We start from the raw sequence: 27,675 nt of genomic DNA on the forward strand, positions 1-27,675 counted from the left end.
TCAGAATTGTGTTTGCCAGCCAGGGAGGGCCTCTCCTTGTAGCAGAAAGGGCGTCCTCACGGACTACTGACACTGGCTGTCCTCTTAGTTATCCACAGCATGCAGTTGAGGAGTTTCTAATAGCCTTTGCAACTGCATGTGCCTCAATAAAACTAGCCAAGAGAAAACAACCCTACCACACCAGACGCCACAAAAGGGCTGTACAAGTGGGAAATGGTGGCTTGTGGCATTTGGAAATCTGTTTAGCTCTACACTGAATTAATGAAGGTTACTTACAAGGCAGTAGAGTCAGCTATTCAGCTCCCCAAGAACCCTAGCATTTTTTTGTAAAAAGTGTCTAATTCTGTGGTTTGGAAAGGGCTGGAGGGCAGAAAAGAAGCCGCTGCCGCCGCCCGCTTGGTGGCCAAAAGGGGCCTGCTGTTGTCAAGGCTCTCCTGCACCCCAAGGCTAAGCCAAACTATGCAGTATGCCAAAGTATGCAGACCGTGACCCCATCTGGTCTCTTCCCTTGGGCTGGTTGTATATGTATGGGGCAGGGCCTCAAGAGCTCACCGCCACCCATGCCTGGCACAGAGCAGCATCACAGTCCCTGCAAGGGAAAAGACGGGCCAAAGTGACTTGTCTGCACGTCCGGCTGTTCTCACCCAAGCCTGGCTCACTCCAACCTCTCATCTTCTAAAGATGGGATGGGGGGGGGGCAGAGTGAAATAATCTGGGGGTCAGGAGGGCCTTCTCTAAGTTATAGCTGGTGGGTGGAAGTAGACTAGCTCCCTGAGTGCACGTGCTGCCATCTTTGACAGCAGCAGAGAAGCTTCTTCCCAAGACCACCAGGACAGACCCAGCTTGCACAAAAGGGAGGGGAGATGAAAAGCTTTGGCAGAGAGGAGGGACAAGCAGAGCTGCCATTCACAAGCCTGGGAAGACTCGGACCCCTGCCCCTTCTTGCCTTCACACCCACTCCCCAGAGGGCAAAGCTTGCCACCAGAAGAGATGACCACATCCTGCCTAGCAGCCCTTGGATTTCTGAGGGAGAAGAGTTGGGGTTGCAGTTTATTGGCTGCTGTGGTCAATGGTCTGCCACCAAAAGGGACTTCCACTGCTTCTGTCTCTTGGTACAGCCAACTCTGTTACTTACCTGATGGTAAGTAAAATGGTTCAAGATCCACAGAAGGAAACGTCCCTAAATAAAACAGGCCTCTGGAGATGGTGGAGTCCCAAATCCCACCCAGGCCGGAGCCCCTCTCCCAACATGCAGTCAGACTTCCCTCTTACTACAGGCGAGAGAACAAGTCTTCCCTTCAGTCCAACCCACACATGGCTACGTGGCCACCCTCATTTGCAAATGCAGCTTTCTCTTATTCAGCTCTCATCCAACCAAGACAGCCTCTGAAAGCTCATGTTTATCAGGACAGAAAGAGAGAAGGCAGGAGAGAAAGGAATCCATAAAGGGTCCCCAAATCAAGGCTACTGTTGGACAAACTTAGCAAGGTTGTTAAAATGGGGAAAAAAGAAATTGAACAGACGTGAGTCTCCAGTATTACCAAAGCACCAAGAGTTAGACCCACCGCTGTTGGTTGTAAATGGAGTGCAGGGTCCCACCATCCCAGGCTGGAACCACCTGATCAGTCCAGACATGCGCAAAAGGAGTCAAGAAATCCTGCCTCCAACTCCAACTCAAGGCAAGGGGATTGCAGGGAAACAGCCTTACTGAGGAAGCCACTGGGAGCCCCCCCCCCGCTGCATGCTCCATCTTTGCATGCAACTTGCTACCAGTTTGGTCTGGTTCTTTGGGCTTGGGGGGGTCTTACCTGTCCTGAAGCTCCCATCTGAGCAGCCTGGGCTTGTGCAGCTGCTTGCTGTTGCTGCTGCTGCTGCTGCAGAACTCTGGCCTTGAGTAACAAAACAAAGAATTTTGCACCACTCCGGGATGAATAAATCACACTTAAAGGCTTCCCTTAAAACTGGAAATCCCCCACCTGCCTCCTACACCTCTGCAGGTGCAATTGAGCCCATGAAGGTGCCTTGGAAGCAGACCCCCTTAGCCACCAAACTCTCAGGCAGAGGGGAGCAAAATACAAATCAACAGCATGAAAAACTGAGATATGCAACTTAATTGGGCTTTCTTTGTGGAGAATTGGGATTCAGAGCCAGAGGTGTAAAACTAAGATATATACACTGGGTTGTATTGGACTAAGTCCTACTCAAAGCAGACCCATTGAAATGAATGAACCTAAGTTAGTAATGGCAATTAGCTTCCATGGGTCTACTCCGAGTAGGACTAACATTGAATACCACCCACTGTTGGCTTTCTTGGGGGGACATCCCCCAATGCTGATGTCGAGTTGCCAAAGGAGCGGCATTTTACTCTACATCACGCTCAGCCTGAAATGGTTGCCCAAGAGGGTGTGAGCCTGCTCTTAAAAATATTAACAAATTAAAATGTAAACAAAGTGTATAAGCTTGGGGTAAAAAACTCAGGGAGGACATCCTCATGGTGCTTATTTCTGATTTGAGTTGCAACATTTTAGAGAATCTCTGCACCCATAATGGCTAAGAACGTAAAAGGAGTGAAAAAGAAAACAGATTCTCACAGCTCTCAGAAGAATTTGCAAACTGCACAGAAGCTTCTTAGGAGGAGCCTCCGCCTTGCGGTGCTACTGAAGGGGCTGCTGTGAGCAGCTCCTGCAAAACTTTGCACAAGACCAGGACAAGCTGCAAAGTGACAGCAGCAGCAGCAGGTGTGCCGCTGCAACGGACTGTGTGCCTCTTGGCCGAAGGGGGGCAGAAGCGGCTGCTGCCCCCACTGCAGGCCAGGGCTGGCCCACCTCATCCAGTCTGGCCACCACCTGCTGGCAGCTGGCCAGCCTCAGACAGAGACAGCCCTCCCTCGGATCCCCTGCACTTACCTGCATGACTTTCAGCTGCTGGGGAGTGAGCATGACCTGGCTGGGGAGCTGCCCTGGGATGGCCTGGGCCTGGGACACCACCGGCTGCGGCGGGAGTGGAGGCGGCTGCACCTGTGCAACCTGCTGCTGCATCTGCTGCATCTGCTGCTGCATCGCTTGCTGTGTCGGGGGAGCCTGTTGTGGGATGGGGGGCGGCTGCTGCTGCTGCTGCTGCTGCTGGGCCTGAATAGCCTGAGCTTGTAGCTGCTGCTGCATTTGAGCAATTCGCTGTAGTTGCTGCTGCTGCTGCTGCTGCATCTAAACAGGGAAGGGGGGCAGAACAAGAGGTTCAAGCATCATATCGCTTGTAGCCCTGGTGCTGAAAGGACACAGTGGAGGGCAAAGCCTTCAGCCACTTGCATGCAAAAAGGCTGCACGGAGCCATCTAGAACATCCCCCACGCCTCTGCTATTCACGTGCAATTTCCACTGACCAAGATTATCTCCAAACAGCCCCGTTAATTCAGTTCTCATCTGACCCTTTTCTCTACAACCAGAATAGAGCACCTTCAGTCTGCCAGGACTCCCAGAACAAAACCAAGCAAAGTGGCCATGCTGGCAGAGATTTTGGTTTGTTGCAATTCCTTGCCGTGCACAGCAAAAGGGGAAAGGCCGCTCCTCAACACACAGCAAGGAATCCAAGCCGAGAAAGGGGAGGGGTTTGCCCCCCCACCTTGAGCGAGCAGCTCCTGATCATTCCTTCTACCCCCAACAGGGAACCTGGCTCTTTGTGCATGTGGTTCCTCATCCCTGCCCCCCCCAATACTCTGGGAAGGGCTGGAGGGGGCTTCATTCCAGCCAGATCCGTGTGCAGCTGTGGGTCACTGTGTCCCTCTCTAAGGAGAGGTCAGCTCCATTCCCATCCCCTCCTCCTCCATCAAACTCCCCTCTGGGCTTATTCCTGAAGCAACGTCGGTGACTTTATCTGCTACCTGCATTCATGAATGGGCGGCGCATGCTCAGCTGTATAGCTCCACTCTACAGTCCTGGCCATAGGGAGCAGCAGGCCAGCCTGGGAGTCTTGCTGTGGGGCAGCAGATGCCCCACGCAAAGACACTGCTGCTCAGAGGCAGGCCGGCCGGCCGGCCGGCCCTCCTTCAGCAACCGCAGGCAGCTCTCTTACCTGCTGCTGGTTCTGCTGATGCAATTTCAGCATGTGCTGCTGCTGCTGCACTGCCTGCATCTGCTGCTGCTGGGCCTGGAACTGCTGCTGCATGGCTGTCTGCTGGGCCTGGAACTGCTGCTGCTGCTGCTGCTGCTGGAACTGCTGCTGCTGCTGCTGGGCCATCTGCTGGAGCTGGAGCTGGGCTGTGGGCACAGGAGAGAGGCTCAAGGGTGGTTACACAACCAGGCCCTCTTCTCCGGGAACTCTGGGAATGGCAACTCTGCGAGGGGAAGAGGGGAGGCCTCCTAACCACTCTCAGCACACTTCACAAATTACAGTTTCCAGGATTCTTTGGGGAAGCCATGATGGCTTAAACTGGATTAAAACTCCTTTAAACATACGCTGCAGACAGGGCCAAGGTCTGGTTTTGCAGGGCTGCAGACAACAGTTTTGCAGCAACCTACTGTAGATGTGGAACCATCTAGGCACTCTATACCACTCTAAGAGGGCAGCTGAGTATAAATGGCGGATCGTTCCTACTCATGCCTTTCCGTATCACATATGAAAGTGAGTGTGGTAAAGTGAGCATTGTGATGGTGTCTGCCATTGTTTTTTAAGTGGAACAATCTACTGGTGAACATTAAAATACATATTAAATACTAAAGATTTACTAAGGTGACCCATGAGAAATGAATGGAATTATGCCGAGGCATCACACACTGTGAACATTTCAGTGAATTAACTCTGGGCGTGACAGCAATAAAGAATTTGCCCTCCAAGATTGATAATTGGGCATCTTATATTCAGATAGAGCCAAACGACAGGGATTTATTTACAGAGCCCTGGAGACTGCACAGCTGAGGCACTACTTCATTTCAATTGTTTCAGAAATACTGAACCACTACTCACAGTCATTTTATCTGCAAAGCTTTTATGAAACCCACAGCAGAAAAGCTAAATGGCATAAAAATGTGCATGAGAGGACAACTATTCAGCTGGGAAGAGCGAAAAAGAGAAAATGGGCCAAAGAGGGAAAACCAACCTAACCAGCACCAGTTGTGACAAGCAAAGCTTCATTTCATGAGCCATCATTTTAAAAAGTAGAAACTTTGATGTGCACAAGGAGATCCAAGAGGGCAGCAGCAAAATGGCAAATTTAGTTCTGGCAACACGACAAGACTGAAAGCAAAACAACATGCAAATCATTTGTTTGGGCTGTTCAGAAATTCCTGGGCGAGGGACTCAGCAAGGAAGGCCACCACAGCATAGCTTTGCCTGAATTAGAAAAATGGGTGTTACGAAAAGAAGAAATGAAATGTGGCAGCGCTCAGAACATGCAGGCCAGCCCTGGGCCCACTCACCCCGTGAAGGGAGATGGCGTTTGGACCATCAGTCCCTTTGACTGGTTGCAATTTTCAGACAGTTGGGTTGCAAGGCAGGACAGTTGAAATGTCCTGGCAAAATCCTTGCCTAAGAAAAGCCTGTGACTATGAAGCTGTCCCGGAAATGTGACTCAGGATTTTGATTTGTGCATCTGATCCACAACTTGAGCACAAACATCTGTTCATGATGACAGTTTTAGGATACGCTATGATCTATGGATCTGAAGTCTTTACCACTGAAGATATTTTAAAAATCCCTGCTGTTCCTTCACACTCGCTTCCTCTCTCCTGGAATAATCCTGTCAGTATTTTGATAAAAATTCCACCTGTGGCTTAAGTCCTGAAGTTCCAAACTCTGGTTCTCTCCTGGGAAACTTAGGGAGATGCTCAACTATCCAGAGGAAAGATCCCGCACAATCTTAACACTGCACTATTTTAGTGGACGTTACTTATTTCCTAATATAGAACATTGCATTTTACAGCTTTAACACCTTTATTAAGTTCTTTTACACATAATGATCTACTTGTATAAAAAAGTTAATTTCCAGTCTTTGAGTTACATTAAATCTATTAATATTTTACTCTTTGGTTATCTTGTTCTGCCTCTGTGTAAGCAATATAAGTTGCAGTAAAATAATTATGTAAATTAAATAAATTAGCTCCTGTTTTTACTAAGTACTCTTTGTGTATTGTGATGTTCCCAGATGGATTCCTTGTCCTCAAAACTCACAGAAATGATCCTGTATGCATTTCCATATATGGTATGGAAAGTTGTGCTAACTGTATGAAGCTGACAGGAGCTGCTATGTCCTAAGTGGAATTGGGGCATAATCCATCCCGGCCCGTTTTCACTCCCACTTCCTAACAAGGATCACAGAGCAGGGGACAGATGGGGAAGAGCTTTCTCCGCTGCCTGGATAGCTCTGACGGCCAGAGGAGACGGTCTGGCGTGATGGACAAATAAGGCTGGCAGGTGTTAAGCAGTTCCCTCGACCCCGGCACGTGCTACGGCTGGCCCAGCCGTACCAACGCACAGCGGTGCAGTGTCTAAGAACGGCCACATCGCAGCCATGCCTCTGGGGCAGTCAGTCAGCAAAGGGCAACTAATCATTCTGCACTGATGGGAGCCTGAAGGGGCCCCTTCACTTTCCCCATAAGAACATAAGAAGAGCCTGCTGGATCAGGCCAGTGGCCCATCTAGGCCAGCATCCTGTTCTCACAGTGGCCAACCAGGTGCCTGGGGGAAGCCCGCAAGCAGGACCTGAGTGCAAGAACACTCTCCCCTCCTGAGGCTTCCGGCAACTGGTTTTCAGAAGCATCCTGCCTCCGACTAGGGTGGCAGAGCACAGCCATCATGGCTCTCAATACTTACTTGGCTGGGAAGCTGCAGAGATGCCTGGAATGCCATGAGTGGCCATCCCAGCAGGGCCTGGTGGCGGCTGCTGTCCTGGAAGGGTCATCTGTTGCCCCATGGGGGGCCCAAGCGCACTCATCCCACCCAGGGGCCCCCCCTGGGGGCGAGGTGCCATGTTCATGGCAGCGGCTCCTGCAGGCGGCCCACCTGTGAGGTTTTGCAACGCATTCATTGGATCTGAGAAGAAAACAAGAATCCCTGAGGAAGGGGCACATGGGCGCATGTGCTGCGATGCGCTGAAAGGCACACAAGCTGAGCACGCAAACAGCCACACAACTGCCTCAGCTCAGCAGGGCTCAGCACCATCAAGGAAGCCTGGCAAAGGCAGAGTTGCCTTCTATTGGAAAGTGTCAGCTACTTTGAGGAGGAAGTTGCTCAGAAAGTGGGATGTACATTTTAAAATAAACGAGGCCACAAAAATCACTGACTTGCGCAAGCTTTTACCAGTCCGCCTGCCCATGTTAGTCAACCTACAGGTGCCTTGGCTATCAAACCAACATTTGTGGCCTTCACAACCACCTCTCCCACAAACAGGGAAAGGGTCTCCTCCCTGACCTTCCAGTGCGCTTCAATGGCACAAGATCAGGGACAGAGCCCCACCTCCGTTCCAGGTCAGGATTTATTTATTTTATTTATTTTATTTTATTTATAGACCGCCCATAGCGAATAGCTCTCTGGGCGGTGAACAGCAGAGTTAAAATACAAAGTTACAATAAAACATACAAGGTCACAACAAGGTAGAGTAAAAAACATTGAATATAAAACATGAACGTTAAAATGCCTGGGAGTATAACCAGGTCTTAACCTGGCGCCTAAAAGAAAGTACCGTAGGCGCCAGGCGTGTCTCCTCAGGTAAGCTGTTCCATAGTTCGGGGGCCACCACAGAAAAGGCCCTGGATCTAATAACAATCCTCCGGGCATCCTGATGGGTTGGTACCCGGAGGAGGGTCTTAGATACTGAACGAAGTGAACGGGTAGGTTCATAGCGGGAGAGGCGTTCCATCAGATATTGCGGTCCCACACCGTGTAAGGCTTTATAGGTCAAAACCAGCACTTTGAATCTGGCTCGGAAACAAATAGGTAGCCAGTGCAAGCGGGCCAGGACAGGTGTTATATGCGCGGACCAATGGGTCCCCGTCAACAACCTGGCTGCCGCGTTTTGCACTAGCTGAAGTTTCCGAACGGTCTTCAAGGGCAGCCCTATGGCACAACACAGGACAGAGAGGTGAGAGGCCTCCCCTCCAGTTGGGCTCCTCAAAGGTTCTCAGAAGTAGAGAAGCCCCTGACCTCTCTGAGCACAGAAGGGGACTGGGGGAGCAGTCGCAGTGGGCTTCTGAAAGGCCTGGAGCACCTTGGAATCACTCTCTCCCCTTGAACACGGAGCCGACAATCATTCCCTAGAGCTGCACAGCATTTTCGAGGACTTTTGTGCACCTACGAAGCAAAATGTCTACATCTCCAAGCTTGGGAGCCAAAAGTGCCTTTTGTGAACCCTTGGCCCCTGGGCAGAGCAGCAGGAGGGAAAGAGCCACCAGTAACATTTACTAACAAATTGTTTTAAATATAATTAAAATAAAATTAAAGATGCTGAAGGATTGATTCTTACCACTGACAGAGGCCTGTGACTTCTTGTTTTCTAGGAATTAAAAAACAGAAAATTGCGCACACATATTTAGGTGAACAAAAATATTCGCCTAATTGGGGCAAAAGAGCAGGGTTTGGGCAGAACTCAAAATATACACGAGGCAGCAGGGTAAGTAAACCAGAGTGATTCTCTTTGGACGGAGATATATTTAAAATATATGTATTTTGAGTGTTTGTCTTAAAGGGTTGCATCAAACTAAATTTTACTCAGAACAGATGCGCTGAAATGAGTACACCAAAGTTAGTCATGCCCATGAGTTTTCAGCGAGTCTAACGGTGGATGCAATTCTTAATGCACAGGGGCAACCGGAGGCCTCCCTGATTGCAGCTGGGCCTGGATGCCTCCCCATTCTCCCATTCCATCAGAATTCCTTCCTTCCTATTTGCTTCCTCATTTTTCACAGCTTTTTAGTTGTGGTACGTAATTTTAGAACCGGCAGCATTTTATTTTATTAACCTGATTTCATAGCTTGGGGGAAAGAACACCTCGCCAGCTGTCTGAGAACAAACTGGCAGCACACCCATTTGTGCAGCACACAAAAGTCAGACAGCAATTAAGGAAAGCCACCGCTCAGCAGAGAGCATCCGCCTTGCACGCAGAAGTTCAGTCTCCAATGGCCTCTCCAGGGAGGGCTGGGACAGACTCCGGGCTGGTATCCTGGAGAGCTCCTGCCGGTCAGTGCAGACGATACTGAGCTGCATGGACCAAGGCCTGACTGCATCAAGGCAGCTTCCTTGGTTCTCATGTTCGCTTGCTTTCCAGGATAGTAGTTGTATTTGCCTGTTACACTAAAAAAAAAACCCACCTCTGCAAACTTATGAGTGTAACATCATGGAAGTTTTAGAAGAGCCTGATATAAAAACAAAAAACTTTTAGATTGTTCAAACATAAGGCACCAATCAAGAATTCCATACTTGAAATTCCTCAAGCTGTGCCACTGGAACAAATACTGCATGCTCAACATACACAACTCAGTCCTCTTTGCATTAGACTTTATCCCCAGCCAGTCCTTGCAAGAGGTAGGGAAGGCCCAATGTTTCCTAGCAAGCTGTGCAGCTCTGCTGGGATCTGAGCCAGCATTTCCCTGGCCTGATACTAACAGAGGCAGCCAGAAAGCACTGAAGCTTTGCTCCTGACACTCGTGTCCCATTCACCTGCAACCAGCAGAAACTGCAAGTGCGTCCTCAGCTTTTAAGGGTATGAACTTGATGTTAACAGCTGAGAGACCACGTCTTTTCCCAGAGTTGGCAGGCTCTGCACTGAAAAGTATGATCCCCGGGGTGGGCCATCATCTTGAAGATGCAAATGGCCAGCAAGCACTCTCAGTCTAAACTCTTGCCACATACACACGCGGGTACTTACGAATATCCCGAAAATGGATGATGAGCCTTGCCACGAGGGAAAGATACTCCTCCTAAAAGTTAGGAAAAATGAAAGTGCATTTTAGAAGCTAAAGCTGCTGGGGGGGGTGGGGCGGGAGGCAAAGGCCAGGGCACTTCTGACTCATTCCCTCCTCCTCCTGTTCCTCCAGTAGAGCAGAAGAACCATACTGCAGGGATTGCTGGCAAAGATCATGTGCGGAACTGAAAGGGCAAGGCATGGTTTGGATGAAAAGGTCACTGTATTCAACCACACAGGAGATGGTTAACTGGGCAGGATATAAACGCCTCGAGGAAAGAAATAGGTTTTAACACACAGAACAGGCAAAAAAGGATCCTTGATTGGACCAAACCTTATCTAGAAGTTCAACTTCTCCATCTGACCAGAAACAAAAAAGTTTCACAATAAAAACAAAGTGTTCCATATGCCTGCCCACTGCCTGTTCATTCTGTCTTTAGAGCAGCGAACCAGAGACCGTGTATGTGTGCGTGTGTGCGTGCTCAAGCCAAGAGGGTGTGGGTGTATTTGTGGAGTGATGTGAAGGCACGGAGTAAGAGGAGGGCAATCCGCCCACAGGGAAACTGAGCTGGGTCCTGAAGAATCCAGGTTCAACCGAGGCAAAAAGGATGGGGAAGGACTTGAGGACTGCCCTCCCTTTCCCCGCCCTTTGGGGGAGGGGGCTGCCTTTGGATACATGGAGAAGTTTGCACGTGTTCTAATCTGTTTTAGCTTGATTGTTGATTTTAATTATATACTGAATTTTTAAAATTCCCTTTTTTAACTTCGTATTTTTGACAATGACAATTTTAATGTTTGTTTTTTGCTACCGCTTAGAGGTTCTATGTACAATTAAGTGGTATATAAATCTTGTTAAATAATTCATGGGGAGCTCCTGAGGGTCCCTGGCTTTTCCTCCTCTACTACCTTCCTGGGCTTTGTAGGGAACTCTCTGCCCCCATCAGTCTATCCATCAAAGGGAAGATTTGGTGCTGGAAGGGAAAGAGTGCCCTCTTCCTCCCTCTAAATGCCCCTAACTGGGAAGATGAGAAATGGCCACTGGAATGGAGGGGAGGAGAAGCCACAAATGTTCTCAGAAGTGCAACTGGCGGAAGTCAGGACACCCACCAGGGAAGTGGAACCAGCTGCTCAGCCAGATTCGGGGGGGTCCCCTTTCTTCCCTCCCTCCCGCTATGGGAAAAGGGCTGTAGCTTAACGGGATGAGCACCTGCCTTGCGTGCAGGAGACCCCTGGTTCCATCCCAGACTGCATCTCCAGGTAGGGCTGGGGAGACCCCGTCCGGAACCCTGGAGAGCAGCTGCCAGCCAGTGTGGACAATGCTGAGCTGAATGGACCAATGGCCTGACCCAGAATAAGGCTCTGGCTCCTCAGCCACCCAGCCTTGGCCCACCCCGCTTTAACTGGTTGCTATGGAGAGGAAGTGCCTTCTCACCCGTGATTTGGCCTTCATGAAAACATGGTTCTCCATATCTTTGCTGGTTTTATTGTGAGCAACTCCAGCCTTCCTCATGGCATCTTCACTGCAAGAAGCAAAAAACAGAAAGCACTCAGCTCAAGCACTGGAATTACAACTGCACAGCCAGCGAGGGGCCTAGCCCACAGGCTATTCAGCTTTGCCCTTCGGAGGCGTACAATTGGTTTGAAAGATGGCTGCCAATGCTCCCCTGCCCCACTCCAGAAGAAACCATGCAGGCACGCGTCAATACCACAACTGCCTGACAAACAGCAGCCTACAACCAGACACATCAACCATCTCTTACCTTTCTGACAGCCCAAAAGAAACATCACACCACAACCTCCTGCCCCGACAGGACTTGACCTTTTACATTTGGCTAGGTGGGAGTCCCCTCCCTCTTCTGGGTACAGGTTCTCCCTTTTCTTGCTGCTACCAGGCTTTTAAATTTCTATGCATTTTTATCTATTAAATTGGGGGTTGCCAACCCATCACCCATGGGCACCATGGCACCCACGAAAGCATTCAGTAGTGTCTCCAGCTGGTAGGGCAAAATCTGAGCTTTCCATAAAAAAATAGTTAAGTCTCAAGCCTTACTAAAAGGAAAGTTATGGAGCAAAATGTGCAAGTATCCTCCTAAGCTATTTATGTGAAACGAGCCAGCCTGCCTGTCAGTGTCATTAGCTGTCAGAGCAGTGATTGATGTGAGTTGCTCGGACACCAGGCAATAGGAATCCCTGAGGTCCTAAAGCACCGCTGTTCTTCCCTCCCTTTTAATGTACCTTTCCTGCTTCTGCCTTTTTTTTTTAGTCCTGGGAATCTCCATAGTTTGCCCTTCCTTTTGCCTTTCCACGATGCATCTTTCCTGTGCAGGGTTCCCCTGAGATCAGGTAGTGCCTAGAAGTTATTTTCTGCAAAAAGTACTACACATGCCGCCTGCCTTGCAGGAACTAAAGACCAAGGACTCATTAAGAACTCACTGTATATTTAACTTAGGCCACATTCACGCCACACATTTAATCCAATATTATGCCACTTTAAACAGTCACGGCTTCCCCTAAAGAATCCTGGGAAGTGTAATTTGGTAAGAGTGCTGAGAAGAGAACCCCTCTTCTCTTCACAAGCTACAATTCCCAGAGTTCTCTGAGAAGAGGTACTGACAGTTAAACCACTCTGGGAATCCTCTCCCGTGAATTTCTTTACTTTCTTATAAGGCAAGGCTAGTTCCCAAGAGCAAAAGGGGCGATGCCCACCACTGTCCAGAGCTCAAGCCCACCCTCCCATTCTCCTCTCCCCATGCTGTAACAGCTCGCTGCTCTTTCTTGATCTGTCCTCTTGCTTGCTTCTGCATCGCCATGGCCTAGCCCTGGCCCTGTAACTCACCAGAAAAAGGCATTTCCTCCCAAGCAATTTCCATTGAAAAACACACTGCTGGGAGAGCGAGGATATTCATTGACCCTCCACATAACCTCCTGTCCTTGTGATTGGAAACATCAAACCAATCAGGTCACAATTATTTGCATGAAGAGAAACATTTGTAACTGGTGCCCACAACCAATCAACATCAAGCATTGTGACGACCAACTTTCATGAGTCACTCCCAAAATGCAGGCCAGTAAAATCAGCAGCTGTGACTGTGTCCCTGTGCAGAGCTCTCAAAGCCAGGCCAGCAGTAAGCAAGGCAGTTTTAACCTCATCCTGTCCACCCCCAGCCCCACACTCCCAATGCAAGGAAACCCCTTCTCTGAAGTCCAGTAGAGATATCTTGCCTTTTATTCCCCAATAAACATTCTGAATACTTTTTAAAAAAACAGTTAGAGGGTTGGGAAACATTAAGGAGTAGATTGGGCGTGCACAAGGAGAAAGAGAAAGTTCCTCATGCGACACTGCATATTTATCTATTTATAAATATATCTGTATACTGCTATTTTATTAAAAACATCAACACGGTTTACAAGTTTTTTTTAAAGTACAATAAAAACATTAACAATACAATCAAAACAAAGGTTAACTATTGCAAAATGACATCTTCTTAATTGCCTGCATAAGCCTGGTGGAACAGAAAGGTTTTCAGCAGGCGCTTGAAAGTTAAAACCGAAGGCGCCTGCTGAATCTCTGTTGGCAGAGTATCTGAGAGAACTGGGCCAATGACACTGAAGGCTCGATTTCATGTCAATGTTAAATGAGCCTCGTCAACTTGAGGGATGACCAACGCCGCTCCTGCAGATGATCTCAGCGAATGAGCTGGGATAGAAGAGTTCTGGCGGTCCCTCAGTGATAGTTCTGGTTTAATTTGTTCTAACAACCAATTATTTGTCTTTTTCGCAGTCCACGGTATCTGCAAAGCTCTCCTCCAACACCACATTTCAGATGTGTTGATTTTCTCTTACCCGCTTTTTTCACTGTCCAACTTTCACATCCACATGAAATGGATTGCCTTCAAGTTGATCCTGACTTATGGCTACCCTATGAATAGGGATTTCATGGTAAGTGGTATTCAGAGGGGGTTTCCCATTGCCTCCCTCTGAGGCTAGTCCTGCCCAGCTGGATAGGGCCTGCTCAGCTTGCCACAGCTAAACAAGCCAGCCCCTTCCTTCTCTGCAACTGCCACTAGAACTGTCACTAGAAGCTAAAATGATGAAACTGAGGTTATCATACTTTGGACACATCATGAGATAGAAAAGACCATAATGCTGGAAAAAACAGAAGGGAGTAGAAAAAGAGGAAGGCCAAACAAGAAATGGACTGTTTCCATAAAGGAAGCTACAGACCTGAACTTACAAGATCTGAACAGGGTGGTTTATGACAGATGCTATTGGAGATCAATGATTCATAGCGTCGCCATAAGTTGTAATCGACTTGAAGACATATAACAACAAAATACCCAATTATTTGTCTTTTTCATGGTCCATGGTATGCGCAAAGCTCTCCTGCAACACCGCATTTCAGATGTGTTGATTTTTCTCTTATCCACTTTTTTCACTGTGCAACTTTCACATCCGTACATAGAGATCGGGAATACCATGGTCTGAATGATCCTGACTTTGGTGTTGAGTGATACATCTTTGCATTTAAGGACCTTTTCCAGTTCTCTCACAGCTGCCCTCCCCAGTCCTAGCCTTCTTCTGATTTCTTGACTATTGTCTCTGTTTTGGTTAATGACTGTACTGTACCAAGGTATTGATAATCCTTGACAAATTCAATTCTAATGCTGCCCCCGCCCCGTGAAATCGGCTTAGAGGATCACTTGGCCCCTTCCACTACCAGAAGGTGCGATGCCTGCTAGTTTAGTGGACTTTTGCCTTGACCTCTGAGTAGAGCCTCCATACGTCAAGGCAGTGTCCCTCTGAATATCTTGTTCTGAGTACACCCGACAGGGCAGGGCTGGTTTGTGGGGCTCCTGGAGAGACCTGGGTGACCCCCCCAGAAGGTGGCGGCTGGGCCTGATCCCGCCAGAGTGGCCCGCAACGCCCCCTCCCCTGCGGGAGAAGGAACCGAGAGGCAGCGCGGGGGGAGAGGAGGGGGCGGGACCCCCCGCCGATGGGCAACACGCACGGAGCTGCCCAAGCCGCGGGGGGCGCCTCCGCTCCCCTGCCCACCATGAGGGCCGCGCAGCCCCAGAGGGGCCATTTGGGCCCTGCCCGGTGACCCCTCCAGGCGGCCCTTTCGCTCTCTGCGGCTGCCACATCTGGCGCCTCTCTCCGCGCGGACCCCGAGCAGCAGCCGCCGGCGGACGAGGCGGCGAGGGAGGCCCCGCGACCCCGTCGCTCCCTCCCTCCGCCCGTCAGGCCTTCCGGGGCTGCCCCGCGGCCGAGGCGGCTCCGGCGCGGACTCACATCTGGCTGACGAGCTTCTGCCTGAAGTTGGCGCTGCGCCAGTCGTTCTCCTCCATGCCGGGACGCGCCGCGGAGGGGGAGGAGGAGGAGGAGGAGGAAGGCCCGGGCGGGCAGGCGGGCGGGCGACGGGCCTGGCTGGCTAGCTGAGGGGACGGAGGGCCGCCTCTTCCGGCCAGCGGAAGTCGATTCTCGGGTCGCGCCTCCCCCTCCCGCCCCAGAACACGCCGGGAAGTGTAGTTCCGCCTCGGAGACGCGGCCCGAGCGGAGCAGGAGGCGGCCTTGGCCTTTTCCTGGGCCACCCAGCACGACCTCGCGAGGCTGAAGGGAGCCCAAAGGCCGACGGAGCTGCACGCTCGCTGCCTCGGCTCGGAAAATGCGCGCGGGCCCCCCTAAGAGGCGGACTGCGCGTGCGCGGGGAGGGCGACGGGGGAGCCGCTCTCGCCGCGCCTCTCTATGGTTCCCGGCAGGTGAAGCCGGAAGGAAGCGAACGTGTTCTCAGGTGAGTCTCTGCTCGCCGGCGCCTTTGAACATGTGCAGAGCGCTCCCTCGGGCCGGCCTCGTCCTTTAGCCGGAGGCTCCCCCTCGTCCTCCGGCACCCTTCGCCCTCGGGGCCGCCGCCTCCTCCCTCCGGGGCAGCCCCTGGCCGAGCCCCTCCGCAGCCTGCGCCTTCCCCTTTCCTGGGCCCAGGGAAGATCCCGGGGAGCTCCCGGGCCTGAGAGGCGGGGAGGGCCGACCCTCGACGGCGTCGCGGGGCAGCAGAGTGCCCGATTCCAAACGGGCTTGGTCTCTTGGCAGAGCCTGGCGCGGAGCTCCCTCAGCCCAGAGGAAAAAATGAAACAAGGGCCCAAACTCTCCTTAAAAGTGCCGCAGTCGCAATGAAGCGGATGTAGGCAACGGTTGCCTACCCCGAAAACGCACCGCGATTCGCTTGCGAGGCAAATAGAGGCGACTAGAAAAAGGATCTCGATGGAGGCGACGGGATTAGGAGATCATACGCGGAGTGCGCTCGTGCCTTCCTGTCTCCATGACAATTCACATAAATGGAATCGAAAAACTTCTTCCGTTTGACGGCCTTTGCTGCAAACGAAGCAACCCTCCAGGTCACTTTCTGGATTGTTGCTGGTAGCAGACAGCACAATTTCTCTTTCACTTGCCAGTACATTCTCCTTCAAAAGGGCTCTAAATGCTGTTCCCTAATATCAGTATATGACTGCCATTTCAGGATCTAATGGGCCCAATCCTCCGTGGTCCCCCATAGACTTGGACTGCCTGCCATTAAGTCTTCCCAGACTGCATCATTGATCCCATTTGCACAAAACGTACTCGAGTAAAAGGTTCACTATTCCACTGCCATGGGGAATATCAAATACTATTCAGAATAGTGCTGACGTTTTATGACTGCTAGCTGTTTTGCTCTTCTTTTGGATGTGAGGGCAGCTATGTCAGTTTGTACTCCTTCCAAAACTCTTTGTTTAAAAGTATTTCTAGTGTCCTAGAGTATTCGTCTTCTACTATTCTAAACAAATCTTAGGAAACCTGTCTTCTGTCAGCTGATTTATTCTGTCCCAGTAATTTACCATCCTGACATATATTAGTCGAGAAATCTTTTCCATGCCCACTTCTGCTCTAATTAAGTGAGCTGGAGAAAAATTTGAAACCTCTAAAATCATATGCAAAAAGCAATTTTGAACGCTTTCTATTTTAGCAAGGTCTACAAAGCCCCAAATTTCTACACTGAAGATTAACATCAACACCACTTTTGTTTTAAAAATATTTAAGACTGGACTCCTTCTGTAGTAGTTAAGAGTTCACATATTCTCCTCTTACGGAGCTCCCTTCCAAGTGACAATTTGTTGCTCCTCATGTTGGCCTCATTTAGGCGCAAGACAGCACCCTATAACTCCTGCTTGCCTAGGAAGGCACATAACCAACCAAAGGCTTCTGGTTTCTCTATTCTGCTTTCATTTCTGCCTATGACATGATGCCGCATATGTGATAATATATTGTTTTCTGCTCTGTGCTCCCATTGAGAGGAAGGGCAGGATAATAAATGAATACAACTACACCAAAAGTTTTGAGTCTGAAAACCCAACCTGACCTTTCTTATGTAAATTGCTCTACAGGAAACCCAAGTCACTTTACTCCTTTCCTCAGAGTCCTGCCTGGAATGGCGGAAGATCAGGAGCCAGCCCAGCCACACAAGACTTCCCTGGAGCCCTTGACCAAGGAGTGTTCCAGCAACACCTACCGTAGCGCACAACACTCCCAGGCGTTGCTGAACGGCTTGGTAGCTCTCCGGGACAGCGGCATCCTCTTTGATGTTGTTCTGCGTGTGGAGGGGAAGCCTATTGAGGCTCATCGTATCCTCCTGGCTGCATCATGCGATTACTTCAGGTCTGTCTGAGATAAAGCAGCATCGTGTGTGAAATCGAAGATGTAAAATGTAGATTTTATGGGTTCAAAACTGGCAAGTTTTGGAATGTATACTCTTAGCTGTTGAATTTCATATTAGTTGTTCTGTTTAGCAAATCTCAGCACATTGTGGAGGTTGAACATTGTGTCTCAGACCACAACTGGAGTCCCATTCACTTGACTGACTGTGGTCCCACACAGTGAGTTCTGCCTGCTGAGCAGGGAGGTTTGCAAGTCAACCAGTGGTCCTGCTTAGACCACGACATGTGTAACTGCTACAATAAATAGAAGAATGAATGTCAAGATTCTGCTGGTGTGGTGTGTTTGCAGTCCTACACAAAGAGCAAAGCAGAGAGCCAAACTATAGTAGAAACGGGGCGACAGAGGGAGACCAGCAGCTGCTCCCACAGCAGCCGTGGCACAGTGTGGTTTGTGGAAGAGGCGCATCAGGCGATAACAGCCCTTTCAAACCTGGTGCCCTCCAGATGTAACCGGACTCCCATCGGCCCCAGCCTGCGTAGGCAATGGCCAAGAATGAATGGGCGTTGTAGTCCAAAACAGCTGAAGGGCACCAGGTTGGAGAAGGCTGCCACATATATCGGTGTGCATTACTGGTGGGAGGACTGTTATGGAGACATGGAGCTGCACATATTTCACTTACACACCTCAAGTGGGCCTCCGTGAATAGATGAGCACATCCCGCGCCTCCACATGCACCCCCCTGCCCAGGAGTTCCTGCCTTGTTGATCATCCACACTAGCACAAGTGTGTATGTGCAAGCCCTCTGCAAAGCTGGTGGGATGAATGGGGTTGAAATGTGCCAGGATAGCTGCATGGCCCACATTCCCTGCAGCAGAAGGTGCACCCAGTGGAGCTCTTCCACAGCTTCACATTTCCCCTTTGCCTCAAATCTGTGGTGGCGTTGGGCTAGCCAGCCTCTCTTCTCTTACGTGTTGGTTGGGACACTCAAGTGGGATGTCGCTGTATGGGCCACCTAAGTTCCTTGGAGGGCTGCATACCAATGGGATCAAGGGTGCCTGGGGGCAGAAGTCCCTTTCTAGATGAATGAGTGAAACCAGCACTTTCCTTTTGTAGGGGAATGTTTGCTGGCGGACTAAGAGAAATGGAACAGGAGGAGATCCGTATTCAGGGTGTCTCTCATAATGCCATGTGTAAAATCCTGAACTTCATTTACACCTCGGAACTGGAGGTTAGCCTAAACAACGTCCAGGAAATACTCACGGCGGCCTGCCAACTTCAGGTGAGAGTTGGCAGCTCTGAGAGACGTGTTGAAGAAGACACACGACAGAGCAAACGCTCCCGCCCTGTGGGCTGATTTAGGATGCAGTTCAAACCCCTTTATGCCAGGCTCGGGAGGGGGGGATTGGGCACACCATCCTTCTAGCCTCCACTGGTGGGATCCCTGCTGTGGCAGCCCATGGAAAGCTCAAAATGGCATTCTGGAGGTGGGTGGGGAGGGGCTGACCTAGCCTGGGACCCTGAACTTCACAGCTTAGGGCCTGACTGTGGCACCAGCTCCAGGATACCACAACAATTTGCCTTCCACTCCTCCGCCTTTGCCAGTGTGAGCTGCAGGTCTGCAGATTGGTACTAGCTTCATTCCTGCTAAACGCCATCACTGCCTACCTGGTGTTTCGATTGCAGTCCAGCCCTGTCCCTTCGCCTGCCTTTGCTCTTCCCCTCTGGCAGTCAGCAGCACCCCTGAGGCTCCCAGCCAAGGACTTGCTAGAAAGACCCTGCTGCGTGAACTGCCACTTACTTTGAGACGCAGCTATTCTCCCTTTCCTCCACAAATGTCATCTGGTTCTGGCTCCGTTATTCTTCCACCCACCCCACTTCTGAGCCCCTTGGAATAAAAAAATATTTCCAGCCACAAGGCAGCTTGCAAGTTAAGTAAATCTTGATCTGATTTTTGTGTTTTATTAGCAAAATATATTAAAGGGATTTGGATGTTGGATGTCAAGCAATGTCCTGCATGCTCAGGGAGGGCTTGCATTCCTAGCGCAGGAGGAGTGCTGGATTTGGGGAGGGGCTGCAGTTCAGTGGCAGAGCAGAAGGTCCCTGCTTCAACTCCTGGCAGCATCTTCAGGTAGGGCTGGGAGAGAGTCCTGGCTTGAAACCCTGGAGAGCAGCTGCCTGCCAGTGTTGACAGACGGCTGCTTCCTGTTCATGAAAGGGGCTCTTGTGTTTTCTCCCTGGCAGATCCCGGAGGTTATCAAGTTCTGCTGCAACTTCCTTATGTCCTGGGTGGATGAGGAGAACATCTTGGATGTCTACAGGCTGGCTGACCTGTTTGACCTGAGTCATCTGAGTGAGCAGCTGGACTCTTACCTTCTCAAAAACTTTGTCACTCTCTCAAAGACAGAAATGTACCGCCAACTTCCCCTAGAAAAGGTCTATGCCCTCCTCAACAGCAACTCCTTGGAGGTCAGCTCTGAGAATGAAGTCTACGAAGGGGCCCTCCTCTACCATTGCACGCCAGAGCAAGTGGAAACGGATCAGGTCTGCCTGATGGAACCTCCGAAGCTGCTGGAGACGGTCCGTTTTCCATTGATGAAGCTGCAGGTCCTGCAGAGGCTTCATGACAAGCTACGCCCGTGTCCCTTAAAGGAGATGGTGGCTGGCGCTCTGATGTACCACAAGAACGAGGGCCTTCAGCCGGTGCTTCAGAACATGCACACGCAGTTGAGGTCGGAGTTCTGCTGCGTGGTGGGCTTTGGGGGGATGCACTCTGCACCATCCACAGTTCTTAGTGGCCAAGCCAGGTACTTCAACCCACTGCTGGGAGCCTGGAGACCCCTCACCGCGGCCTGGTCCCCCAGGATGTCCAACCAAGGAATTGCTGTTTTCAACAACTTTGTCTACTTAATTGGGGGAGATAATAACGTCCGAGGGTTTCGAGCAGAGTCCCGATGTTGGAGGTAAGTGCAGCTGCTTCTAAGTGACTTGCACATGTTGCTGTTCCATTAGGTTGCAATCCTGCGCATGCTTAAACTAGGCGTGAGCTCCATTGAACACAGGGGGACATACCTACGAGTAAACAGGCATTGGATTGCCCTGTTAATAGTTGACTGGAATATTCCTAGTCCATTACTCAGGGCACTCTCAAAGAATAAAGCCCAGCTGGGCTGGCTGTGAAGGGAGATGACTGTTGAAGGTACACCTGTGTCTTACAGTATCCAAGAGTGCCGTGTCAGCAGCAGCAACTGTGTGCAGTATTTCCTGAGCTCTGTGAATGAGGTGCTGCCTGCCTCAGCCGTGATTGTTAGTTGCCTGGGGGTCCTTCCAGCTCAGAGGGGCGTTACAGGCTTCAGACATTATGAGGTAGTCAAGTTGAAGAGAGAAGCAGCCCAGCAAGACCAGCCAGTGAGCGGGGGCTGGACTGGTTTCCCATGTTGAGAACTCACACTCTGGTTGCACAGACTGTGCCTGCTGATGCTGTCGCTTTGGTTAAATCTCGCTCTGAGTGTGTTATGGTCCTTGCATCTGTAAAATAGGGACAATTCTGGCTGCTTGTGCAGGACATAGACATTCCTGCAAGTAGATTAATGTCTGTTAAATGTGAGGACGATTGAACTACAGTAATACCTCAGTTAAGGAATCCTCCTGGAACAAAGCGCCTTTTAAGGAAGTCTTTTTTAAAGGTGAAACTGACCACCTTGTGTCTTCCCTTTGCTACCAATGAACTGGCAAACCCATGTCTTTGCTTTGCTGGGGTGAAACTGACTAGGCTGTGTGCTTGCTTTGCATTAAAAAGACCTCTTGCTTTCTCCCAGGGCTGGGGAGGGAAGGATCCAATACATTCAGAGGAGGGGGAGGGGGTGGGCACCAGGTAGGCACCCTTTAAAGCCCCTGTTGAAACTGCCCCCACCATCTCTGAGCGGGTGTCGGAACCTCTCCCTGCTCTTTCCATGTCACTCCTATCTCTGGTATCAAAGTTTCTGTTAAAGAAGTGATGTCCAGCAACGCATCTACTCTGTTAACTGAGGTATTACTCTATTTCTGTAATATACAAAGCCAAAGAAGTTGGAACTTTGCCCATGTACTGTCTATAGGCAACGAGAGGAGAGAATGTCAGAAAATACACACACACTTCCTCATTTTGGAATGTTGTTGTTCCAGCAGATTTTCATATCGGGGTTTGGACTGGAGATGGTCCATCTTGAGTGAATACTAATCTGGAAGAAGAATATTAATCTGCCATTTAACACTGAGAAGCACACAGTGAATGCAGCGGCTCTAGTGCTGCGTGCTTTTTTACAAAGCAGAGGTAGGGTGCCTGTAGACTAACAGACATTGCGCTGCAGAAGCTGGTGGTTCTCTCTTTAAAGAGCCTGCAGAGAGCAACTGAGGATCTGCAGGTGAGAAGACAGGGTCAGGGTTAGGGCTATTTGCCACTTGGTTGCTCACCCGGAGGCAGTTGCTACATGTGGTGTTGTGGTTCTTTTTGTTGATGTATTTATTGCCTGCACTTTACCATTAGGTGCCAGGGGGTGTTACAGAAATTTAAAATACAGTATTCAAAACCATGAAAACACATTACGTTCACAAGAGTGGGGTGGGTGCCAAAAGCCAGGGTAAAGAGGTGCGTCTTTAGCTTTCACCAAAAACTGTATAGCAAAGGTGCCAGATGCACCTCTGTGGGGAGGGCATACCACAACTTAGGGGCTGCCACTGAGAAGGCCCTCTCCCGGGCCACCATCCCCCAGACGGCCTCTGTCTGCTGATCTTAACACCTAAGAAAGAAAAGAGAGAGAAATGGGTGGAGGAAACGGGGCCCGAGCATGGGCGGATGTTGCAGGGGGGAAATTGGGGGTGGGGGTGGGGCAGGAAATGGCACGGAGAGCTTCAGGGCACTTTGCCTGGCCCTTCTGCTAGGAGAGCTGTGCAGTTTGGCCCTCCACCTTCCTTTGCAAGGTATGACCCACGACACAACAGGTGGTTCCAGATCCAGCCCCTCCAACAAGAGCACGCGGACCTCTGCATCTGTGTCGTGGGTGAGCACATCTATGCCGTGGCAGGACGGGACTACCACGAAGACCTGCGGGTGGTGGAAAGATACGACCCCCAAACCGACACCTGGGAGTACGTGGCGCCTCTCAGGAAGGAGGTAAGGAGGGAGGTGCAGGCGCAGCCAAGTGGCGAGTGCAGGCAGACTCTGCAGGGCCCCTCGGCCCCTTTGCTTCAAGGGCCAAAAGGAGAGGGCCTGCCGCCCTCGTGCCCTGCTGGATGGCCCACCTGCGAGATCCAGAGCGCGGTGCTAACGAGGGGGAATCTCTGCTTTGGCCCAGCAGCCACTGCTTACGTTTTGGCTCGTGTATTTCTCCCCCCCCCCCCCCAAAAAATATATATTTTTTTGCTGAGGCCAGAAGAGGGTGGGTGAGGCAGGACGTTCAGAGCTGATCTGATAGCTCTCTTCAAATACTTGAAGGTCTGTCGTGGTTGGGATGGAGCGTGGATGGTGTTGCACTCGGTGACAGGACTCGAGCCAACAGGTCCAAGACACTCTCAGAGCAGTTTTCTCAAAAGAACAGTAAAAACATTTAACAAACCCTCTAAATCTGCAAAGGATTTTGTAGTGTCAGACTACATTAAAAAACAACAACTGAGAAAAAGTTGAATTTAAAGGTCTGAGAAAATAGAAAGCTCTTCACCCAGCGCTTAAATGACAACACGGCAGTTGTGAGGTGCCTGCTTCCCCTTAGTGTGAGCCTCCCACACTTGGGGAGCTGCCATAGGGAAGGCCTGTGATTCCCTGTCCACCTGCCCCCCTTGCCCCCTGCCAGCTGCGTCTCCAGAAGTAGCTGCTGCACCTCATCCCTCAACACCTATTGGAGCTACCTGTGTTTCTCAGTGGTTGCTGCAACGTCCAGTTTCTTAAGCATAGTAGTTTGAGGGGTGGAGAGACGTTTCTGGCTCTCAAAGTTGCTGACTGTGGAAACAAGTGATAACTGAGATCTGAATAGAAGGGTGTGTGTGTGTGTCTGTGAGTGTGTGGTGGGGAGAGAGAGTCCCCTTTCCCCTCTGTCCTGACTGGTCATCCCACCTTCCATCTGCTCCATGCCCTTTCCTGTGTAATCTCCTCCCCCACCCCAAAATGCTGGATCTTGGAAGTAGAAATAATTATTGAGAATAAGCAAGGTTATACAGATATTATTTACACTGCATTTTGATAGCAGAATTTAGCATAGATTTTACAGAACGCCGAAAGTGCTGAGATGGCAGATGGGCAATGTGAAATGAAACAGTCCCTGAGCTGCTTCCTTTGAGAACAAACACATCACCTTGCATTGCCTTGCAAACTAGCACGTGGAAGGGTTATGCGCCTGAACAGATTCCCTAGGAATGATGTCCAGGTTTCTGTTTGGCATTTGACTCAGGGCCGGCTTGAAAGGAGGAGGATCCCCACAAGATCCTTCAGCTGCCCTGCTTATGTGGGGAGGGAGGTGGGTGAATTGTAGGGTGGTGGGCAAAGTTCCCACTGACAGTGAATTGAACTGGAAAGCTAGGCTGGATCTTCCCCTTGGCTCTGAGAACGGCCTCCAAGGGAAGTCCTGTGGTTTGGCTAAAGCGTTGAGCGTGGCCTGCCTGTTGAGGGAGGAGTGATGGGTATTTTGGAAATGCTTTGCTGGTGGACCGAGCCTGCCCACTTCCTCTCTTTTGCTGATCCAGGTATACGCACATGCAGGAGCAGAGCTGGAAGGGAGGATGTACATCACCTGCGGGAGGCGAGGGGAGGACTATCTGAAGGAGCTCCACTGCTACGATCCTGCAGCCGATCGCTGGGACAGCTTAGCGGACGGCCCTGTCAGGAGGGCCTGGCATGGGATGGCGGCGCTGCTGGGCAGGCTGTATGTGATTGGAGGGAGTAACAATGACTCTGGCTACAGAAGGGATGTCCACCAGGTGAGCAGGCCGGTGGGCTCTGTCCAGGCATTGGTAATAGGGGGATGTATCCATTGGAAACAACAGATGGGGCTCGCAGAAGTTTGTTGATTTCAGTGGGTCTACTCTGAGTATGACCGAGTTGGCTGCAACCCAAGGGGTGTCCCATTCATATCCCAGGCTGGTTTTGTTCATTCTGCCTCCCGTTACAGTGAAACAAGTTCTAGGAAGCCCCTCTTTGTTTCTGGTCCTGTGGGGTGGCTGCAGAGGAGAGGAGCGGTTCTAGCCTGCAGTGAAGGAAGGACGCTACCACCCCTCAGGTTTGGGGAGCTGTTCCAAAATGGCCCAAAACCTTATCTGGCTTTTCCTTTCTTCCAGGTTGCCTGCTATTCCCCAAACACTTCTCAGTGGACAGCCGTCAGTCCTTTGCCTGCAGGGCATGGCGAGCCTGGCATCGCTGTCCTGGGTCACGTGATCTACGTCTTGGGGGGCAGATCCCATAACCGGGGGATCCGCATGGACTATGTCCACATTTACGATGCCGAGAGAGACTGCTGGGAAGAAGGTCCTCGGTTAGAGGATGATATTTCTGGGATGGCTGCCTGTGCCCTCACACTGCCCAGGGCTGCGATCATGAATGCTGAGAGGACCCCTGAATGGCAGCCAGACAGCTGGCTCCAGGATCACTCAGACACTTCTTCAGAGGTCATGAGTATGTTAGATTGGGAGGAATTTGATAATCTGAGTGACAACTGAGTTGAAGTTCCTTCCCCTCCCCCTCCCCGGTGAGGATGGCTCACAGGCCTCGTTTTGCTTCTTTTTGCTTCCTCCCCAGCCCCCACCACTGAGGCAGGTGGTGTGACTTTGGCCAAGCACCATGCGTTTGCTCCTCAGCTCCACTCGCAGTGTGGGTGGAGGCAATCTGGTCCCCTGGGCTGGTCTTGTTAGCCAACCCCAAGTGGGCCCAGAAACCAGCCATTGTGAGAGGCTGGGTGGGCTCCTGACCGGGGCTGCTCACTCTGATGCGCGTAGTGAAGGGCATGTTGCACTTGTGACGTTGCTTGGTGCTCACCTCCTGAACCAGAGGAAACGATTTTAGGAACAATGGGGTGTATCTTTGTTACCCGTCAATCAATATTTAAATATTTGGTAACTTGAAGAAGCTTTCTGTATACTAAGCTGCCTTCAACAATTTTGCCAGCAGAGCAAATGCAGCCCACCAGTGCTCACGTTTTTCTGTCCAAAAAGTGCCCCTTCTCCGTCCCCAGAACTGTGTCTTAACTTGCAGCACAGATGGCATAAGAGACCCTCATTCAGCTATTCCCTGAGCATCACATTTTCAGCCTGAAATCAATTCATTTTAGCAATGCCAAAACCATGACAATGCTTACCAAGAGGCAGAGCCACCTTCCTCTGCTGCCACCGCCTCCTTTGGTCGGCTGCCTTTCTTGGTCTGCTGGTGGCGGCTGCTGCCGCCGTCAGTCCAGTCCTGGTTGCTGCATTCCTCTTCATGCCCACAACTGCAGAGAAAAATAGCCGCTTGTTGCAGGGAAAAGAGGTCCACTATTATTTCAGCCTTTTTTTTTATCAAAAAGGTTTGTATACTACAGCATTTTCCCCATGTGTGTGAAATAGCCTTTGTATCAACATGTTGTGTGTTGGGAGGGGGGGCGGGGGAAGAACACACAGAACACCCCCAAGTATTGTAAAATGGGATATCACTCCAGTGAAAATAAGGAGCTGTGAAATGTCTGAAAAAGAGGGTGGGGGCAGGGGGATGGACTAGCCCAAACAAATCTTTTCAGTCTGACACCCTCCGCAGCCCTTTTGAGTCAGAGTGTTGATTTTTCAGCTTTGCCCATTTGTAATTGTTTCCATCTCCCCAAAGGGAGCGACATGGGCTATCTGGTGCAGCAGCTAAGCATGTTTTGCCTGAAAACCAAAGAGTGGTCTCTTCTGCTCTAGTGTCTCTCTGCCAGCAGTTGTCCTCTGGTCTGTCCCAGCTGCCAACACCCCCCCCCCGGTGCTTCACTGCCTGGTTTCCTGCAAGGAAAGTTGAGTAACTTGTCACGGGTATGCACTTCACTGCAGTGTTGTGTGGGCAGCCATCTCTTTGTGGGTAAGCATGCCAGTCTGTGGGTTCAAGTGTTAGGATGGAGTGCCTGTTCAGAAGGGAATCATTTTGCTTTGCCCCTTATTGTTTCTGTAACCCTTACGCTAGTTGCTTCTCTGGTGCTGGGCAAAGAGCAGCTCCTTAGAGGACACTAAAATGACATTAAAACGAAACCAGCTGCAGCCGAAGATGCAGAAATGCCCACATAGCTGAAGTTGTCTTTTGGCAACTTTTGACATTATGCAACAGCCATTTTGAGGAAGCTTTAAAATAGCTGGGATTGAACTGACGCTTCCTTGTCAGGAGTCAATTATGTAAAAATGATCAGGTGTAATATATATCAGAAGTTCCAAGTAACATTGTAATATTTATCGCTTGGTTGATTTCAGGCTGTTTTCTGCATAGCTCCCCTGGATAATAAAGTTATGTTGGGCAGCTTCTACAGCAAACTCACTTGTTTTCTATTTAAGAGTGGGGAGGGGGTAGCAGTATATGGAAAGAGTGGGAAGCCCTTTTAAGAGCCAAGAAAATATGGAAGAAAGGAGCAGGAATGAAGACCCCATGGGGCATTGGGGGCCACTTGAATTATGGCAGGGGCACATCTCTCTCCCCGTGTTCTAGAAGGATAAAGGGGTGAGGGGGTTTGACCAATTTGTGGAGGAGGGCAAGGCTCTCAGGGGCTACTAGCCAGGATCAGAGGCAGGAACAGCAGCCAAGGGGGGAGGGCCCAGCGGGCCACTGCCTTCGTGCGTCTGGTATGGGGCTTCCAGGGGAACATCTGGTTGGCCACTGTGGGGAAATTTGGATCCCCCAAAAGAGGAAACGGGTGTCTGTCTGCTGATGGCCTCCTCAGCATCCCTTACTTAATTGTTTAAGCAGCCGCCAAAAGCCCCATATTCTGGGGGAGCTCAAGCCTCTTGAGTAGCACCCGAATCTGTCAGGACTTAGGGATGGAAACAGAGGAAAGAGCTGCAGGGACGGGGGGGGGCGTAGTATTTATGGAAACCACCGCAGTTTACACGGCGTTTAAAATGTGTGTGTAGAAATAAAAGGGTGTCAATTGTATA

General features: G+C 50.5%; 2 protein-coding genes across 6 annotated transcripts in view; one reads left to right on the forward strand and one right to left on the reverse strand.

The window, feature by feature from the left end:
• The window catches only part of MED15 (mediator complex subunit 15), a 28,959-nt gene extending 13,398 nt beyond the window's left edge, over positions 1-15,561 (reverse strand). For both annotated transcript variants that reach the window (XM_061602966.1, XM_061602965.1), the window contains exons 1-8: positions 15,178-15,561; positions 11,321-11,408; positions 9,853-9,904; positions 8,452-8,481; positions 6,804-7,022; positions 4,068-4,252; positions 2,907-3,203; positions 1,809-1,889 (exon numbers count right to left, since the gene is read on the reverse strand). In XM_061602966.1, the coding sequence (XP_061458950.1) occupies positions 1,809-1,889; positions 2,907-3,203; positions 4,068-4,252; positions 6,804-7,022; positions 8,452-8,481; positions 9,853-9,904; positions 11,321-11,408; positions 15,178-15,233 (1,008 nt within the window). In that variant the 5' untranslated portion in view covers positions 15,234-15,561. The remainder of the gene's footprint in view (positions 1-1,808; positions 1,890-2,906; positions 3,204-4,067; positions 4,253-6,803; positions 7,023-8,451; positions 8,482-9,852; positions 9,905-11,320; positions 11,409-15,177) is intronic.
• On the forward strand, positions 15,340-27,589 carry KLHL22 (kelch like family member 22). Of its 4 annotated transcripts, none has more exons than XM_061602969.1 (7): positions 15,340-15,676; positions 17,332-17,571; positions 18,685-18,850; positions 19,813-20,531; positions 22,528-22,720; positions 24,283-24,516; positions 24,874-27,589. In XM_061602969.1, exons 2-7 carry the CDS (start codon positions 17,345-17,347, stop codon positions 25,249-25,251), a joined length of 1,917 nt encoding a protein of 638 aa, XP_061458953.1. In that variant the 5' UTR covers positions 15,340-15,676; positions 17,332-17,344; the 3' UTR covers positions 25,252-27,589. The 4 variants fall into 4 exon arrangements, with proteins under 4 accessions (XP_061458953.1, XP_061458952.1, XP_061458951.1 ...); XM_061602968.1 differs by having other exon boundaries at positions 15,341-15,676; positions 17,301-17,571; positions 24,874-27,588; XM_061602967.1 differs by lacking the exon at positions 15,340-15,676 and adding an exon at positions 15,722-16,277 and having other exon boundaries at positions 17,301-17,571.
• The last annotated feature ends 86 nt before the right edge of the window (positions 27,590-27,675 follow it).

The sequence above is a fragment of the Rhineura floridana genome, chromosome 19 (assembly GCF_030035675.1).
Source record: "Rhineura floridana isolate rRhiFlo1 chromosome 19, rRhiFlo1.hap2, whole genome shotgun sequence".
NCBI lineage: Eukaryota > Metazoa > Chordata > Lepidosauria > Squamata > Rhineuridae > Rhineura > Rhineura floridana.